The following is a 15,802-nucleotide window of genomic DNA, read 5'->3' as shown; positions in this document are numbered from 1 at the left end:
CTCAGGTTATTGTATGGTTCTATGAAATCATCAGAAGTGTCAGGCTGGTCCTGCTGTTTGGTTGGAAAGCATCAGTGAACCACTAGAGGGTTGTTGTTGTTGTTGTTTTAATTAAATGTTAGAAATCTGGGTTCTCCAATGAGTTTTTCAAGATGCAGTCTTGTGGCCTACACTTCTGTTGTTGTTTGCCTATACCGTGCCCTTACACCATTTAGGTTCAGGTGGTATCGCTCTGTGTATGCTTGGAGTTCTGAGACCCTTGCTGATGCCTGTGCCACAGTCGTTTCAATCTGACAGGGTGTTATCTCTATGAGGGAGCACATTACATCCCTACACTACCTCTGTACACCACAGGAACAACATCCACTTCGGTTTAAGAAAGCAGCGGTCGAAAAAAAGCAGTGCCGAATGAACTCCTGCTCACAGCCTCAGAGAGCCGGGGTTCCGGGACTGCTCCAGCCTCCCTGCCAACAGCCCCGGCCGCCGGGGGGCGCACGGTCGCGCGGGAGCCGGGGGCGGCGCGGTGCGCGGGGGGCGGGCGGCGGGCGGGGCGGCGGCGGCGGGCAGCACCATGCGGCCGCGGCTCCCCGCCCTCCCGCTCCGGCTGTGCGCGGCGGCGGCGGCTTCCGCGGGGCGGCCGGGGGCAGGCGAGCCGCCGCCGCTGCCCTCCGCATGGAGCCGCGGCCGCCCGGCGCCACCGCCGCCGCGCTACGGGGGGCGTCGGCGGCGCCGCGGGCGGCGGGCGGCGGCGGCGGCGGCGGCGGGGCGTCCTGCGGGGGATGTGGTGAGTGCCAGCGGCGCCGCGGTGTGCGTGTGCGTGTGTGTGTGTGTGTGCGGGCACCCGGGAGGCGGCCGCGCCCAGCCGGCCCAGAGCCAGCCCCGCGTGTCCCGGCCCGGCGGGCTGCGTGGCTCCGCGGGGCGCTGTCCGTGGTGCTGAGCGCGGCGCCGGGCGCGGCCGCTCCGCGGCGGCTGTGAAGGCACAGAGGGCGCGAGGAAAGGCGGGCTCCCCGTCCTCATTCATGAAACGTAGTCTCCGTGCGGGAGTGGGATAGTCGCTGGGCTAGGGAAGAACGTATGTGGCTGAGCCTTGTCGGGTCCACACGCAGGGTTTTCGATTCAGTCGTCGCAGAAAGCAGCCGGCACATCCGACCATAAGTAATCGGCGAGAACGTAGGGTGACACAAGCACAGCGCGGGATAGCAGCCCAGCGCCGGATGGGCTTTTCTGTTAGCATTTTGAGGCTGTATCTGCTCAGCATTTGTTTGCGGCAGGCAGTGTGAAGTGGCACCCTGCAGTTTTGCAAATGAAAACATACAGTCTGGTTTTGCTGCGCATTAGCTTAAATGAATTTGAGCTCAGTTGAAGCTTACCTCTGTTATTCTTACATTTTCTTAGTCTTATGTCACATAGTGATAAAGCTGATGGCTGGGGGAAAATGCATCCTTAGTTCTAGGAGCAAAATCATTTATTTTAGTGAAAACTTCTCTGATTGTAAAATAAGTAGTAACTATACGCTCCAGTAGAAATCCTCCCTTCTTTCATCCGATGTTTGGCTTGTTAGACTACAGCATCTAACCATGCTGTTCTTCATTGTTTCCATAGCATTTCTTGTAATAAACCTTCTTTTGCATAGGTAATGAACTGCACTGTTGCATGTTTGGAATTACGCTCATTTTTCAATCTTAAATATATTCTTTGCTGATCTCCTGTGTCTCTGGGTGAAGAAGCTATACTTTTGCATTCATCAGTTATCCACAGGTCTTCAATCCTAGATACTCATAAGCTTTAGTAGAAGCTGAACTCTGTAACTCTGTGATGTATGGCATTGTTAGGTTTTTTAATTTTAATTTTATTTAATTTAATTTTATTTTTTGGAAGCTGATAGGAAGTTACCTGCTTAAAAGGCAAACAATACTGCGTATCACAGACATTGCTAGATTAAGACTGAGAGGAGTTAAACTCTGTGATAATAAGTCTGTTGAATAATCAGGAAGGTTAGCTGTGGACAAGAAGCATTGTTTAACTGTGAAGAACCCATCAAAGTACTTTTCTAGAGGTGAAGGTTCCTTATACAAAATGAATAACACAATAATAGCACAATAATTCAGACCAGTCTAAATGGAATTCCATGAAAATCTTGGGTTTGAGGGAGTAAAACTAATAAATCTGGAATCCTCTCAATTTATACTCAGTCTTCTTTTCAGTAGGATTTTTATGTCATTGGCTGGTGTATCCCAGCTTGTAAGCCACAACATATGCTCATTTACTGTGGTAGAAGACCAATGTATTTTTATCATCATTATTTAAGATGAAACTACATCATTTTGCTCGAGTTTGTTCTAAAGAAAATGTTACTTCTTTCCCACTTAGGCCTTTGTTGCTCCTCCTGAAACTGTGGGAGATTAAAAATGAAACAATTCAGGAATGTCTTTACATTCCCTCACATTCCTAAGTTTTCCTTTCCCATTTTCTCTGCTTGTCTAAGTGCTTCTACTGAATTTTGGCAGATTTTACCATGGAAATAAATGTTCCCCACCACTGAAGACAGAACCTTCAGTCATTAGGCTTGTGTGTTCTCTGCTGGCCGTGATTAATCATGCACATAATCATAGATTCTTCCATGCTGGACTGCTCATGTGACTAATGAGAGGAAATCTGAAATGTCTATGTAAAAAGAACACAGAAGCCAATCAATCATGAGATGAAATGTCAACAGAGATAATCTTTTGGCATTCATCTGCCTCTCCATCCCCGTACAGGAGAGGATTTGGGGCACTCAACCTAAGGCTACATGTTGCTTGTGTAGCAACAACTAAACATATATTCCTTCCTACCTTAATTTCTACTGGGCTGTGAAGTTTCCCTGCAACCTCTGCAGAAGGGCTGTGGCAGCACTAGTCAGCATTTGGCTGAGGGTGGGTTCTGATGTAACTTTTTCAGCCTTATGCAGACCCCACATTCTTATTACAAGTACTTCTGTCCCCACTTGCAACATATTTTACTGTCATTGAGCAGCAGTTAAAATAGGAAGAAGTTAAGGATCCAAAATGTTTTGATGGCTCAGTTTTGCAGTCATGTATGCTAATTTTATGGATGGCTATTATAGAATCATAGAATCATTGTTTGGAAAAGACCCATAAGATCATTTAGTCCAACTATCCACCACCACCAATGTTGTCCACTGACCTATGTTCATCAGTACCACATCTGGACTGTTCTTGAGCACCTCCAGGGATGGTGGCTCCTTCGCCTTATTGGGCAGCTTATTCCAATACTACACCACTCTTTCAGTCCAACTTGAAATTCATGAACCAGTTAGCAATAATGTATGTTGTATGTGCTGGCTACAGATGGGCATTTTGACTGGTTTTTTTTTCATGTCTTGAGATTGTCATAAAGCCATATAATGGAATTAACGCTGAGCCTAGTAACAGCCTGATTGTATCTATGTTGGCACTAATTAGGTTTGCAAAAATATCTTTGTACTAACAAAAATTATTTAAACATACTCACCATGGTGCCTAAAGTCCATTTAATTTAATGAGAAGTTAAAATTCATTTTTTCTATTATGGATGGATATAACATGTGAAAATTTTTCATCTCTACACATCAGATTTAACTGCCTGTAGTTGCTTCAGGGGTTGCTCCTAAATTTTAGCAACTTAAAAATACATTTGAAGATCTGAGGTAAAAATAGTTGGCTTAATGTTTGCCTGCAGTAGGGAGTCTGTTTTTATCTTTATTCCCCAGCTTGCACACATGTAATTCTAGTGGGTGTTGCAGGCCTTCTCTGTAACAACAAGGTTAAATCCAGCCCTCAAGTGTGCTAAATCACTTAGGTTTGGTTAGTAGCCCTGTCCGAAGTGTCACGTTTCTTCCTGACATACAGATGTTTCTAATCAAATGAAGAGGGGAGGAATAAGAAAGCTTATTCTAAACTTTAAACATGTTGTCAGCTCAGTCTTTGAATAGCTACGTGATTTCACAGTCATTTTCACAGATGGACTCAAATTAAGAGTAAAGAGCAGACTTGAAACCCACTTTAAATACTTTGCTCTTTCATACTTTGATTTGTAGCCTTTCCCAGCACTACTGAAAATAAACTCCATCAATAGTTCATTTAAAATTGTTTTATCTATAAACATCAGTTTGAGGTTAGCTGAGATTGATTAATGTGTCTCTTTAAAAGAAAGGATGTTCCACTATCTGGAAATACTTATTTCGAGATTGTGTGCTCTGCATGCTTTGCTGAATTGAAAGCATAAATTCTGAATATATTTCTCTGTCTTTCTTTTACATTCATAGTTATGCCTGTGTAAATCCCACATTTACATCATGATACAAATGGGGCAGATTATTTTCTTGAATAGTACTTCTTGTTGGGATAAGCACAGTTCTGAAGGGCTGGATCCTGATCAAGCAGCCTGCCTGGGAGGCCCCTTTGGGACTTTTTCTGTGTTGCTGCTCCAATGGCTGTTTGAACTGCATTTTCTCCTTCTCCCTTTTGCTTGCAGGAGTTTAGTTGCCTGTTACTAGCTCGATGTGCCAAGTTAGATGGTAGCGCTCCTACCTGACTTCTGTGGGCTGGATTTTGCAGCCTTCCTAGCCTCCCCACAATGCTTTCTCACCAATTGCCATTTTTTTTAAGATGGAGAAACTCATCCCAAAAGGCAAATTTTTGCAATGCTAAATGCCTCTTCAGAGTGCACAGTTTACCTCTCATGCTCATCTTGAGACCAATCCCATGTCCTTGAAACAAATGAGAATTTTAGCATTGTCTCTGGCATCTGTGAAGTCTACCCTGTGGTGGGGACCCTGCACTGCCAGGAGGGAACATCTTCCCCCTGACATCACACGTACCTTCATTTACTACTATTTCAACTTACGTGGTAGAAGTAACAGTATTTTTTGACCATTCCTTCCACATGCAACCACACACTTCTGTATTCAGTTTTTTTGACTGGGATTGGTCGTATAAAAGAGTTGAGCAGAGGTTGCCTCTGCTTTGCTTATGTGTCAGTCTCACTGCCCAGAAGGTTCCACTTCTGATACCATCAGCAGCAACAATGGCAAGCATAGTTTTCTTCCAAAATAATATGACTGACAAATCATATCAGAATACCTGCTTTGCAAGATGCATTTCTTAATATTTCTAAATATGAAATGAATCTAGTCACCTTTTTGCATGGGAAAGAAAATCAAGAGATGTGGATTAAATTGTTTTTAGACAACCTGAAAAACTTTGCCCACATTTACATGCATATATATTTATGTATCTTTTGATATGCATGAGAGCTGCACTCTAATGCTTAGTAGTGATGTGCTTTCATTGCATTCTGTTAGTAATTGTTTCTTTGATAGTGAGCATACGTTTTGCCTGCAAATAGACACATCTTTTCTGATTGTGTAATATTCTGGAATAGCATAGGTATATTGCTGTTCTCATGCCAAGATCATCTTCAGCAATGAGATGCATATCTAAATAGGGTGCATCACCATCATTACCTTAATAAAAAGTGAGTCATGCACACCAGCAGTTCCATTGTTAAAATAGTTCACTAAACTGGCATATTAGTTTATTATGGATATTTTTATAATTCATGTCAGCTTACTGATAGGTAGAGTATGCTGTAGAAGAAAAATCTGTTGCTGTACATACAAATAGTCTCAAGCATCTTCCCTGAATCTTGGTGCTTAATTTAGCACTTTATGTCTGAGCAAACTAATGAAGATTTTAAATAAGCATTCACAATGTATGTCTTCACTAACTTTTAACTGAACCTATAAATGTTCAATGATTATAAAGTATGTTATGACTTAACAAAGTTTTAGATTCTTAATTGGATTGCCAGCTAAATATAACAGTTTGTTTTGGAAGGCAGAGAGGAAATACGACTGCTTCATAGCTAGCTCTTAACCTACTATAGCTATTGACAGAAACTGTTGCAGCTCATATCAAAATCTGACCAAAAAAACCCATCCAAAACATGGTCTTCGAGTATCAAATATATGACTCAGAACACCTTTCACATGCTATCTTGAAAAATGTATGCAAGCTCTGGGAAAACAAAAGGGAAACTTGCAACTGTAGAAGCTGTCAGTTCCACATCATGTTTATCTATGCAGGAGATCATAAGTGAGTGAGTCAGAAGAAATTTGGGAAGCATTGCCTTCTTGGGATGATATGATTCCTCCATGTTTCAAGGGGACTTTCTCACTTGCAGGGAAGAAACAGCAAGCTTCAAGGATGCATAAGGAACTTTAGAAAATGTCAGACTTCAACTAAAATGCGTCTGGATTTCTGCACACCTGGGATTCTGGCGTCAAGCTAAGATGCCCAAATAAAAAAAATGCAGTGTAAATTAGCCTATGCATTTTCTATAATGTTCTGAAAATGTTTTCCTGATATTGACTTTCTTAGTAAGTATGTAGCTATCAGAAAATGTTCAGAATGCCCTAATGTATACACAGTACTGCATCTTTTTTTCATCATGCCAGTAAGTATTTTCACGGCAACAGTAATTTATGATCGGTCTGCTTTCAGACAAGAGCAGTTGTTATTTTTTAACGGTTATCTGTATGTACGTTTTAGCACTTTCTTTGTGTGAAGAGCATTTGGTAGCCTGGTGGAGGGATGGAATCTGATTCACAACAGGTGAATAGGGACTCAATTAGTTTTTGGTACAGCTGTCTAAAACAGTCAGTCTTTCTTGCTAGGACAGGCCGCATACATGCTGACCACATTCTTCTTTCTTCTCAACTTTCGTGTTTGTTATTAACTATTTGAGGCTGAAGGAGAACAGTTAATTCTATTGTACTGTTCAATGGGAAACATAAAGCCATGGGAAAAATACCAGCCCCAAGTAGCAAATATGTTTTGATTCATTCCTTTGGTGAAATCATCCGTCATCAATCATGTTTTTACAGAATCAGCTGGCAGTTCAAATTTTTCAGTATTATTTTTTATCATTATTTATTTACAATGTTCAGTACTATTTTTGATCACTATTTCTAGTAATTTTATTTTTCTGAATAATTTTAAAGTCCAGAGTTTTACTACTAGTCGCTGTCTAGTGCTGGTGCTTAAGAATCCAGTCCTACATATTCTGGGAGCAAATGATTGGCATAAAAGAAAAACCATGGCTCCTGAACAATGTTTTACTGGCATATGTTGCCTCCTTAAATCTTAGAGGTGTTTGGCCCCTTTGACTTTGTGTTTGAAAGTGAAACATTAACAGTTTCTAACTGGTGTTGCCATGGTTTTTAACGGAGTGGAAGTAAGCAAAAGATTGTTGCTGTTCAATGGGAATTGTTTTGTAATATACTGAAGAGGCCTACTTCTATCATGGGTGGGAGAATAATAGTGATGGTGTCATACTATTGCTAGTTTTCAACTGGTGCTTTCCTGGAGACAGTAGAGATTAGCACCACAGTGCCTGCTGCTTGATCCTGCAGTGCTTAAACCAAGAACTATTCTACAGACACTCCAAACAGTGGTGAGACAGAACCCTTGGGAGCCAGGGCTGTGTGCAGCACTGATGGAGAGCAGTAGTTCATGACCATTGGTCATTTGTCTTGTTGTGACTGCTGGTCATTGCCGATGATCTCTGTAGGTCAAGTGTGTTTGAACTTAATCAGAAAGAATTCCTGCTGATCTTTTACATCTTATCAAAGAGTTTTGCTGTTCCTTACAAGTGGATAGGTCTTCTCAAGACCAGTGAAGGTTTTGATTGATGTTTTCTATTATGTGCATTGACTGTGATGTGTGGCAAGTCTGAAGTAGCATGAACAAGTCGATCCTTAAGAGATCTGGACATTACTTACACTGTAGGTTTTTGGAAATACACAAAATTCTGATTTATATTAGCACTTGCTTCGCTACTGAAATCAGTGGCAAAACATTTATTGACTTTCACAAACAGCAAGAATAGACCCTGAAGCTGTAGTTATAGTCTAGCATAAATTGCACTGGAAAGCAGTTTGTCAATTTAGATGATTTCAATGGCTATTCTGACATGATTTTTCTCCTTTCACATCCAGTAAATTGCATTGCTGAAAATTTTAAGTATATGCGTATGCTAGAGAATACTTCTCCATCCACTTTCAAATGAGAAGTTTTGGTCCTTTTCACATGGATTTGAATGTGCATCTTCAATATTCCGTAAGAACACCATAAAGATGAGATGGAATATTAATGAAATGCAAGTATTCATTAGAAATATGATACCTACCTATAAACAATGTGCAATGATTACAATTGTTATAATGAAGTACTTGGTGAAATTGGACTAGCTAAGATGTTTTTCTGAGAATCTTTTTATTATACAGTTTAAATTTAAAACAAAACACAATGAATTTTACTTTGGAAATATTTTTTCAGATGCAGAGAGAGCTTTTGACAAGGGAAGATGAAAAATCTCAGGTGATTAATATTTTTTTTCAGAAAACACAAGTAGATAAGAAAAGTAAAACGCTTCGGATCTTTTGCTGGAGATCAAGGCAGCACAGGCTTCATGCTGGTAAATGTGTATTTACAAATATTCTGCAGATTTGAATCTTAATAAAGCTATCAACATTTGAGTACAAAGCTACATCCAGAACATGGAACACAGAAGAAGTGATAGCTTTTCTAGGCATCTTGTCCAAGCGTTTTGGCTGGGAGCTTCAAATCTAGTAAGTGGTTGCTGATGTTTGGATGTTAGAGTATTTTTATTTCATCCAGTTTACTATTAAGTGCTCTGCAGGTTTGTTTTTTGCACAGTAAAGTTATTATGAGCATTTTGACTTTTGGGTAGTTATTTACTGCGAGTTTTGTGATTCGTATTGGGTTTCTGGTGACTAGCTTGTACTGGTCTTGCGATATGCTCTCTTCATCACCTCCTTTCTGTGTCTTGGAGGACCCTGTAGGAGACACAAACCAGGTTTTTATGGAAAAATACCAGAAACCAAGTAAATCCTGAAAGAGTTTATTGACACATCTTTCTCCCTGATACACAGAAATGTATGAAGAAGCTGCTTGATGGATGCTGTGCCAGTAAGTATCTCTGTTCAGATGGATTGAATTTTTGTCCAATTTTGGTAAATGAGTATTTTGTTTCTGGCTTGGAGCCAGATTTTCAATCCTTTAATTTACTTGGGATTTTCTTTTGGCAGGACGGGATGTTCTGCTGTGTCTGTGAAAATGTCTTTCTTTACTGACAAGTTATGAAGGTCAAGAGAAACATTCAGTTAGGTTTGCATGCAGCGATGTCTTCAGAAGATGAATAGTGAGACAGTCGAAGTAGACCATTTACAAATGCAAATTGAATTTAAACTTTCTTCTGTTATTTATATGTAACTGACCGTGCTTTTTACTTTCAATTCTGACCTACTTCCATGTGTAATTCCTGTTCTAGCAGGCTAGTTGTAAGTAGTTCCTTCTGAAAGCATTGTCCAGTCATGGAATAATGAATAATCTCTTTGGTGGTGCAGGTAGGATTGATGCTTTTGCTCCTACTAATGCACAGAAAGTGTGATTTTAAACACTAGCACTTCTGATCAGATTTGCTGACTTTGAGATTTAAACACATATGGAAGGCTATATTCACTCTCTAATGTTGTCTTTGTTCCACATGCTTGTCTTAACTCAGAGTCCCAGGAAACCTCTCATATCAAAAACTTGTTGGCACCTTTAATCTCTCCCTTCCTGGAAGTTCATGAGAAGTTTCTTCCATACATGAAAATTAGTGTTGTTTCTTAAGCTGATATTATAAAGAAAGTTACTTTTAATAGATGTTTATAAAAGAAAAAGAAATACTGATCTAAAGATAATGCTTTGTTTTAAACTTCCTCTATAGCGCAGAGGTGTTTGCTTTATCTGCATCTATTAAGAAGATCAATATTTGCCTTAATATCACAGAGTAGCTATTTACTGCTCCATTGTTATATTGATTTCAGAAATCCCTTTGAAATTAATCTGTCTCACTTTTAGACATCACTCTGGAGACAAAGAACACTATCCTAAGCATGGTCGATTGTGGGATCACCTTTTGACTCACTTAATGAAAGCTTTCCATCTTTCCAGATTCCTTGAACATATTAATCTGCCATCGTGGTTTAGTGGCAGATGAAATTTAAAACTATGATACGTCCTCATCACTTTTCACTTTTGTTTTGCTCAACACAGTTCTAGCAGAGTTGATCATGCTCTCGTATTACTTATGGACACACTTATTTTCTGAAATTTTCTCATTTTTATTTTTTGTATGTGTATAGCAAAACATTGGAACTTTAGAAAACTTTAAATTTCCAGCACTTGTAACAAAGTTAGCTGCTTTTAGTCTTTATGAATTCCTCATGAATTCATGAGGATGAATGAACTCAGGTTTGGTGACCTGGCTAGAAGATAATTGCAGCAAGACATGTAACATACTGAGAACTATGCAGAAGACTGAAATGAAAACAAGTTAATTGCCCGGTGCTAATTTAACACAGGCAAAATGTAGGAAACAGTAACTGTGATGATTACAATTCTGCATTAAAGAAAAACCAACCGGTAATTATATAGAAATGGATGAAACAGATGCTTTTCCCTTTCCCTCCTTGCTTCCCTCCTTGCTTCCCTCCTTGCTTCCCTCCTTGCTTCCCTCCTTGCTTCCCTCCTTGCTTCCCTCCTTGCTTCCCTCCTTGCTTCCCTCCCTCCCTCTGTTCCCCCCTCCCTCCCTTCCTCCCTCCCTTCCTTCCCCTTTCCCTCTTTTTTTTCAATTGACATTGAATGATAATAATTGATAATCAGGATAGGTATTATGTAATCAAATGTTTGAGGAGCTAACTTCTCTTCTTCTACAGGACAGTTCATCTGTAGCTAAAGATCATTGCAATTTTTTTGTGGTTTTATTTCTTTTCTTTTCTTTTTTTTTAATTTTTTTTTTGTTTCTTGTGGGTTGCGATTGCTAGTTGATTTTTAGGTCAATTTTACTGAAATGTATTCTAGTTTCCTTCTTCATATTTTGTGCTAGTCACTTGTTTCTTACAGTTCTATAGGTTTGATCATTTTCTTATGAAGAATAAAATATTTTAGTTTGTACATTTTCATTTGTGGATACTGACTGTTTGGTGTAAAAAGTTGCATTTCTTTTCTTAAGTAGAAGTCAGAAAGGCTGCTTTTGTAAGAAGGAGATTTCATTGTCTCTGGAATTGGAACAGGCTGTTTGTCTTCATCCTCCCCGCTAGAACTTTTTTGTTTTTGAAGTTCCTTTTCTGATAGAAATGTGTATGTTTCCTTGTCACTGGCACTTCATTCTCTGATTGCTCTAAGATCATGCTGGTAGGTGAATCAGGAGGGAGGGACATTTATATGCTGCTGTCACTGTAATGTAATTTGAATTATGCCTCTTTGCAACATGCCATCATCATTTTTGTCTGCTTAAGTCACAACTGCCTCTGCAACTATATGGGACCTTTGCTTAGTTTATAAAATCTTTTGCAATTCAGTTTCAGATTGAAAGAAAACTTGCCTAAGTGTGTACCGGCGATTTTGACATAGAAATCTTTCTTGAGATATTGATAAAAATCTGTGACTGAAGGTAAATGGTATTGATTTAACTTATTAGCCCTGTAGTCTCTCATACTCTGAAACAAAAGTTTTGAGATGAAAGTATTTTAGAAATCAGAAAGCAGTAGGATGCCAATCTATCTAGAGTAATATAGTGACTGTTTATTGGCTTCCTATTCTGAAATAGTCATCTGGAGTAAACCATGAAAACTGCATGTTGACAGTGTGCTAAAGATGGGAGGAGATTACTGGTAGAACATGGCTTTGATCACTTGGTGAGTTGTATGCTATATTAAACAGTATGTACATTTTTACTGTCAGATTCAACAGAGAACTTGTGAAACAGGGACCTTGCTGTACCTTTTGACAGGAGAGCAGGATTTGGAGTAGTCTGAGACAGCATCTATGGAAAGAAATCAGAGTTCATAAACAATGCCAGAACACTGGAACCCACTCTCTTGGAGGAACTGAAAAGATGTTCTTTTAAAAATCTGCTGATATTTGTACATCTTACATTTAAACATGTGGAGTTTCATCTTTCACATGTCTAGTTTTCATGTGAACCCTAGAAAACGATGCAACTGAAGAGATTTCAGAGAAGAACTACAGATCTAGCTAACAGCTGAAAACATGGTTTGCAAGGGATTCAGTCTGCTGTCTCTGCAACAAGCAGAAGTCAATACAATCACTTTCTATTAGAGGAAAATATCACTTGAGGATTTTAAATTAAGACTTTTTGAACAGTGTGGTCCTCCCACATTTATTGGACACTTGAGATCTCTGGGGAAAGTTGTAGAAGCTCTGTGCAGAACTTCAGAAGAGGTAATCTCAGTCATCACTATGTGTCTGAAATTCTAGTAAAAGAACAGTGAAAATGAAATGTCCTAACATTAAAACTTGTTGCTGATTGAGATATGTTTGGTTTTTATCCAACTAAAATCTTGAGAAAAGTGAAATCTTGAGAAAAGTGATAGGCAGACACTCTGTAGTGTTCAAAATATTTATTTGCTGAGACATGACACCTGATTTTCAATTAGCATTTCCAATTTGTGCAGTTGTGTGTGTTTGTGTTCACATCTCTCCCCGTGGCATAATAGAAAATTAAAGCCTTTACGGATAACTCTACAGAGACCAGGTTGTTTTCATGCCCTTTCATGACATTGGTCTATTGTTACTGTCATCCTTTTTTCAGTCATTCTGAAACTCAATGACATTTGAGGGTTTGGAGGGCATTTTGATGTGGATGAGTATACATAAGCAAAGAGATTTGCTATTAAAAAGCTTTGTACTTATATCTTCTGCAGAGGCATTTCCCTAGCTAAAATCTGTCCCTTAAAATTCATTCAGCCTTTTCTTTTGAACTTAGGGACCCATTCGATATTTGGGACAGGATGTTAGAATTTAAGACACAGGCAAACAGACATGAAGTGCCTAGGAGAAAAAGGAAACCTGCTGAGAAGCAATGTGGCCCGGCTGTTAGAGCCCGCTTCCTGGGGACTCAACATATGCCACTGCACTTTAACTTCCCTCTGTTCTTCTGATCAGGTCAGTTATTAACATTTGCAAGAGGAAAACAGTATTACTTTCATGCAAGGATGTGTTTCTGAAGTGCTTGACTATAATGATAAGGAGCATATATTGCTATAAACCTTGGTGCTGTGAAAAAGATTCTGAACTAGCCTTTTTCTGCACTTCCTGTCAACGTACTCTCAACTTCAAGGGTAGCTCCTAGATTCACAATGAACAAAATGTCTTAGTCCTGTCAGGATGGGTGAAGAAGAAAGTAGGATCATCCATCTGTAACTGGAAGTGTCTTGGAGTCAAGAAAGTAACGCGTCATTATGATAGTGAAATGGCTTTCAGATCTTCAGTGATGTTGGCTGGTCACTCACAACATCCTCCCTCCCCTCACTAAAGCAGCACTCTTGCTTTGCCACACTTCAGCCACCACTAGTTTTCTTTTGGGCTGGGAAGTAATTGGGAAGTGGCATCGCTTGTCCCTGAGGAGAAGAATCTGAATTACTAATACTGGCAGTTGTTTGCCAAGCAACCTGATTTTTTTTTTTTTTTAGTGAAACCTGCAGGGACATCCAAAGATGAACATCCTTGGCAGTATCATGCAGGCAATAGCTCCATATGGCTGACACTTAGAGAAAGGGGTCTAATTAGTTTTGGCAGTGGCTTGTAATTCAAAATGACTTGTGTCCTTACTGAAAATACAAGTATGTGGGTGTCTGGTAAACAGAAAAAAACAAAAAGCACTCCTGATTTTCAGATGAGCAAACCTGGTGCATTGGAATTCTGCAGTTATGAGAGGAAAAACTACTCTAGTGTCGTTTGTTTTGGAGAGGTCTCATGCTCAGTTGTCTTGATGATGGGTCCTTCTCAGGGGAATGAGTTGAAGGCATCTTACTGAGTGGAAAAATGATGGAAAAGATACGGAGACAAAAAAGATGATTCCTGCAAGACTCTTTCCTTTATATTGATTTGTTAATGGTCAGCATGGTGGTTCCTATCTTGCAAATATTACAGTAGTCTTGGACCACTGTTTGTTTTAAATCTTAATTAAATTTAATGAGTGATTCTTCAAAACACAAACCTTTAGCATCAGTACTGAGTAGTTTTGAAATCTTCTCTTACTAACAGCTATAATCTTCCCTAATTATTTTTGCAATTAAAACTTAATCTTACTTCATTAATTAACTTATTAACTTATTTGCTCAATAAGTGTGTTGTATCATACAAACTTCAGCATCACTGACTGCAGTACTAATGTTTGTAGATAACCAAGAAGTACCAGATCAGGTCTGCTGCAGCACTTCACTTCTTCTGTACCAATGTATCTTTTTGACCCACTGATATTTCTGATGGACTTACTCACTCATTGCTGGGTTTTTCATTTCCAGTGTTTTAAGCATCATCAACATTTTCCACAGCAACTCACTTTTGCTGCTTCCAGTGCAGATGGATGACTAAAGTATTGCTAGTCTGTGTAATTCTCCCATTGTAACTGTCTTAGTACAGTATTTGAATATGACTTATTATTCCACCTGGCTTAATTCTAATCTATTTTGAAATTAGGTTGCAATGCAGCAGAATACTGTGAACAGCAACAGTTAATTTTTTCCTCAGTAGTTGCTACATAACGTGTAGGCATTTTTCTTAGCAGCTTTGTACATTTGGGGCCACTTCTATGCAGGTAATAATTCATAGCTTGGTATTCAAGATACAGCTCAGAGACATGCAGTTAATGAATGAACACAGTTCTGACAGGCAAATGTCACTATATTTTCAAGAGAAGCCTTTGAAGGATACAATAAATATGAACCAAGTAGGTATTTTAACTGGTCACATGTTGTAAAACTGTCCTAAAAAATGAGAAATGTCTGTGTAGAGAAGACAAGTTATTACAGATACAGGCAACTACATTTCAGATAACAAGATACTGTTGCTTTTTATAGGGCCAGAAGAGACTTCTTGTAAAGTCAGCAATAATAAACTGCTCCATGAGTATTACTCTTAACAGCATACATTTTAATTGTAAAGCAAACTGTGAATAACACCAAACTGCAGTGTGAGGTATTTTCTGTCACATTAAACTTTGATTATTGTAAAATGCATGACTAGCCCTTGGACAGCCAGGAGATATTGTTAAGATGTTGCAGAGGGGAGGAATTTTACAGACACATGTATTAATAACTCATCTTCACTAATGCTGTTCTCTAACATGCTGGGACTAAGATACACACACAATTTTTGCTAATCCTTCTAGAAATAAAGGGGAAAGCCTAATGATGGGAACGTTTAAAATCAGTGCATCAGAATCTAAGTACTTGCCCAAGACCTGAAAGTGTATGAAAAGCAGGAATCTCCCAGGAGAATCAAACTTGGCTCTCTTTTCAGGAAAAGCTAAGTGAACAGACAGGGCTTTTGCCACCTGGCTTGCAGGCACACTTCCTGCTGTCCCTGCCATCTGTGTTGATAGCCATTTAGCCCACCACAATGGCACAGACTGTGTTGGGTTTCACGTTAGAGATGTTATTCATCATTGTTTATGGGTAAAAGCAGTTCCTGAATTTGACACACCTCTCAACTCTGGATATTCAAAGGCTGTGAGTTAGTTGTCAGAAAAAAAAAAAATCAATGTTTTGACTCAGTAAAAATATATTTAGTTGTCCTTTAGTTTTGAAACTCCTTATATAGTCTTCTTGATTGCTGTAAGGGTATTTTAAACAAATAGAAAAGAGAAGATTCTAGCATTATGCTGT

At 39.3% G+C, this 15,802-nt stretch overlaps 1 protein-coding gene across 2 annotated transcripts in view; it reads left to right on the top strand.

Annotated features, from left to right (window-relative positions):
- The first annotated feature begins 731 nt into the window (after positions 1-731).
- The window catches only part of NRG1 (neuregulin 1), a 448,079-nt gene continuing 433,008 nt past the window's right edge, over positions 732-15,802 (top strand). Inside the window, exon 1 of one of the 2 annotated variants that reach the window (XM_090131421.1) lies at positions 732-784. Coding sequence is in view for 1 of the 2 variants with exons in the window: in XM_090131420.1 (XP_089987546.1) it covers positions 780-784 (5 nt within the window). In the remaining variant the exon portion in view is untranslated. The remainder of the gene's footprint in view (positions 785-15,802) is intronic. The other variant, XM_090131420.1, reaches the window with a different exon arrangement.

The sequence above is a fragment of the Phasianus colchicus genome, chromosome Z (genome assembly GCF_987193195.1).
Source record: "Phasianus colchicus chromosome Z, bPhaCol1.hap1.1, whole genome shotgun sequence".
In the NCBI taxonomy this organism is placed as follows: domain Eukaryota; kingdom Metazoa; phylum Chordata; class Aves; order Galliformes; family Phasianidae; genus Phasianus; species Phasianus colchicus.
Note: the sequence above shows the minus strand (reverse complement) of the source record. Positions and strands in the feature narration are given on the sequence as shown.